This window comes from Centruroides sculpturatus, unplaced genomic scaffold (assembly GCF_000671375.1).
Source record: "Centruroides sculpturatus isolate CEXI.00-Female unplaced genomic scaffold, Cexi_2.0 scaffold1894, whole genome shotgun sequence".
In the NCBI taxonomy this organism is placed as follows: Eukaryota; Metazoa; Arthropoda; class Arachnida; order Scorpiones; family Buthidae; genus Centruroides; species Centruroides sculpturatus.
This window is the reverse complement of record NW_019389017.1, coordinates 34038-37300: the sequence shown is the minus strand read 5'-3', so window position 1 is coordinate 37300 and position 3263 is coordinate 34038. Positions and strand designations below refer to the sequence as shown.

Here is a 3263-nt window from a genome sequence, read left to right as displayed (position 1 = left end):
AAAAAAATAACTGTAGTAAGAAAAACAAATGAAAAATGCGAACTAATGTAACGTCGTATGGTGAGTTTTTGTTCGTATCGTGGAGCAAAAATATGTTCGAATTTCATGTCGTATCCTGAAAATTTCGTATGCTGGGGCGTTCGTAACCTGAGGTACCACTGTACAAACATTATTACTTTTTGACATAATCACAGTGAAGATTGAGGCATTTGTCATATCTAAGGATGAGCTTTTCCATCCCCTCTTCATAGAATGTTGCAGCCAGTGACTTGAGATAGGCCTTAACGTTCTTTTGAAGGTTGTCATTAGTCTCGAACCTCTGCCCTCCTAGCCACATTTTCAGTTGAGGAAAGAGGTGGAAGTCTTCACCATAAACACCCACCAAATTTTTTTAAATCTTGCCTGTGAGTGTAGCAGAAGGTGAGAGATCATTTAGTGTTCTGAAAAGAATTAAAAACTATCTACGACTGACAATGTGTTAGGAATGATTAAATGGACTAGCAACACTCAACATTAATTACCAGATAGNCAAAAAGATTTCTGCTGACAAACATTTTATGATTGTATATTGATGTAAATAGCTTCTTAATATAATATATAAAAATTTGTTTGAGCCTTATTTTCCAAGTATTTTCAAATTTTGTTTTGATTATTTTAATTACATGCAATTGATTATTATTAAAATGTTTAATGATTTTTAACAATAATCAATATAATGTCTGAATAGTATAAAATCTTAACAAGTTGCAAATTTGTACTAATTTACAATTCTTTTTTCGTAGATGAAATGGCAACTTATCTTCATTATGTTAGAAAACTAGATTTCTTTGAAACTCCTGATTATGACTATTTAAGGAAGATTTTCCAAGATCTCTATGAGAAAAAGGGTTTTATTGATGATGGAGAATTTGACTGGACAGGAAAACAACTGGTAACTATATATATTTATAATCTTTACAAAAGCAATCATTAAAAAATCAACTTTATCTCAGCTAATAAATATTGGAATATATATCTTTTAATATGATTTTTATCATATTTTACTGTCTATAACAGTGTAGCCAGGAGTGACATCTTAATTAAAATTTGTTTGAAAATTAATACAGTGGAACCTTGGTTAACAAACGCCCTGGTTAACGACCAAATCAGTTAATGAACTTTTATTTTGCAAAAATTTTGTCTCGGATAACAAACACAACTTTTCTGTGTCAAATTTAAAGCTTGCCGACTTTTAGGGGGGAATCAGTTATTTGTGTGTCGGTCTAAGATCCATTTGTATGTTGGTGGTGGTGGAGGAGACAAAGATGACAAGTATTTTACAGTGAAAATTGTTTATTAGAACAAGAAGATGCTTACATATTTGAGGTGGTTGGAAATGGTTTATCTACAGTATTTTCTCCTGAACCGAGGAGCAACGTATTGCTCGTCCTACAATAGTGCAAGCTGATCAGTCATACCAGGGAGGATGAGATGGGTTCACTTGGTCACAGAAGCGATGGTAGGTGACAGACCTGCAACGACTGGAGCGGTCCGCGAGACACAACACAAATTTTAGCAGGCATGACTTCTGGCTTAATCCAGATGAAGATGACACAGATTAATCATTGTAGAATTTTTAGGAAAACTGCATTTTGACCTTGAAATTTGAGGTTTTTATAGTATTTCTTCCTTGAATCTCATCTTTTGATTGGTCCTGCGTCCCATTCCTTGCTTCCTGATTGCTTTCGTCTTTGTCTCTAGGTGAAAACCGAAACCAGATCAGGTCACAAGAAAGGTCTGTTCCAATGCATTTATTTGACACCTATTCGTCGACTGTGATTGGAGATTGTTGATAAATCTATAAGCCTTGCACTCATAATTTAGCCCATTGTTTCTGCTATCTGTCATTTTGGAACTTTAACGATTGTACACGATATTTTTATATACATCAAATCTTCCCCTTTTCCGAAAAATTAGCCTACATTGAATGTTTATGAGTGCTTCTGTCACAGTTCCATCTTCCCCTGATTCATTCCACCATTCCTGATTCCATTCCACCTGATCCATTACATCATTTGTTTTTGCGTCACATCTGTTTTGTTAACTACAGTTTATTTTCCTCTCCTCTCCCTTACATAACTAACATGAACTTTGGTCCGACTTGCAAAAACCATGTGAAAATTAAATTTTAGTTTCCAGCCGTTCTGGAACCTCACAAATATCAGTTGCTGTTAGGTGTGTGCAAGGTAAGCATTGCTTTTTCAAGTGTTTGTACTAAACTTATTTTTTTAGTTTTGTTATTTATATATTTAATCAATATGGCACCCAAGAAAGAGCAAAGTGATAGTGACAATAGAAAATGTTTTAGTGTCACATTAAAGAAAGAGATTATTGCAAAACATGAGAATGGTGTTCATGTTTCTGACATCACTAAAGAATATAATGGCAAAATCGACTATCTCTACAATTATTAAAAACAAAAAAGCAAAAGCATTTAAGGCTGCCGAAGTGGCTAAAGGAGTGAATGTGATATCAAAATAAAGATCTAAAGTTTTAGATGAAATTGAAAAACTGTTGCTAATATGGATCAATGAAAAGCAACTTGCTGGAGACTGTTAGTGAAGCTATAATTTGTGAAAAGGCTAAAAATTTATACAATGACTTGTTGACCCAGACACCCAGTACAAGTGCAGACAGGCAGGATTTTAAAGCGAGCCGAGAGTGATTTGATGGTTTCGTTGATGAACTGGCATTCACAGTGTCATAAGGCATAGGGAGCTTTCAAGTTCAGATGAAAAAGCAGCAAAAGCATTTGTGGATGAACAGAGCTGTAACTAGGCAGGTGCAACACATACACTTGCACAGGGCTCACTTGGAAGGTGGCCCAAACTGCTGTTCACAAGAAATTATATTTTTAAATTTAAAATTTTTCCACCTTTCTACAGTGCGGTTTGGCGATTACATTTTGCCTTACTTAGACCCTAGATGTCTGCTCACCAGTGTTCCCAACTGTGGCGACTTTTAGACAGATGTAGTGAGGTAGTGGAGACCTCAGACAAATCAGCCAAAAGTAGTGACTTTTGAGATTTTTTAATTTATTTTTTGAGAAATTTAAATTTATGTTTATAGTTTTCAAATTTACAGATTTTTCTCTACTTTATAGAGCTTTCTGGCAACTACTAATATTATTACGATATACAAAACTGTATTTCTAGATTTTTCTACAGTGTGCAGAGCTAGAAATCTGTAAAGGTAACATTTTGTAACAAAAATAAATCTGCCCG

The 3263-nt window shown here is 34.4% G+C and overlaps 1 protein-coding gene across 1 annotated transcript in view; it reads left to right on the top strand.

Moving 5' to 3' along the window:
• Positions 1 to 3263, top strand: part of LOC111617140 (casein kinase I-like) — a 95708-nt gene that overhangs the window by 68145 nt on the left and 24300 nt on the right. The window contains 1 exon segment of the mRNA XM_023358468.1: positions 783 to 931. Coding sequence (XP_023214236.1) covers positions 783 to 931 — 149 coding nt within the window.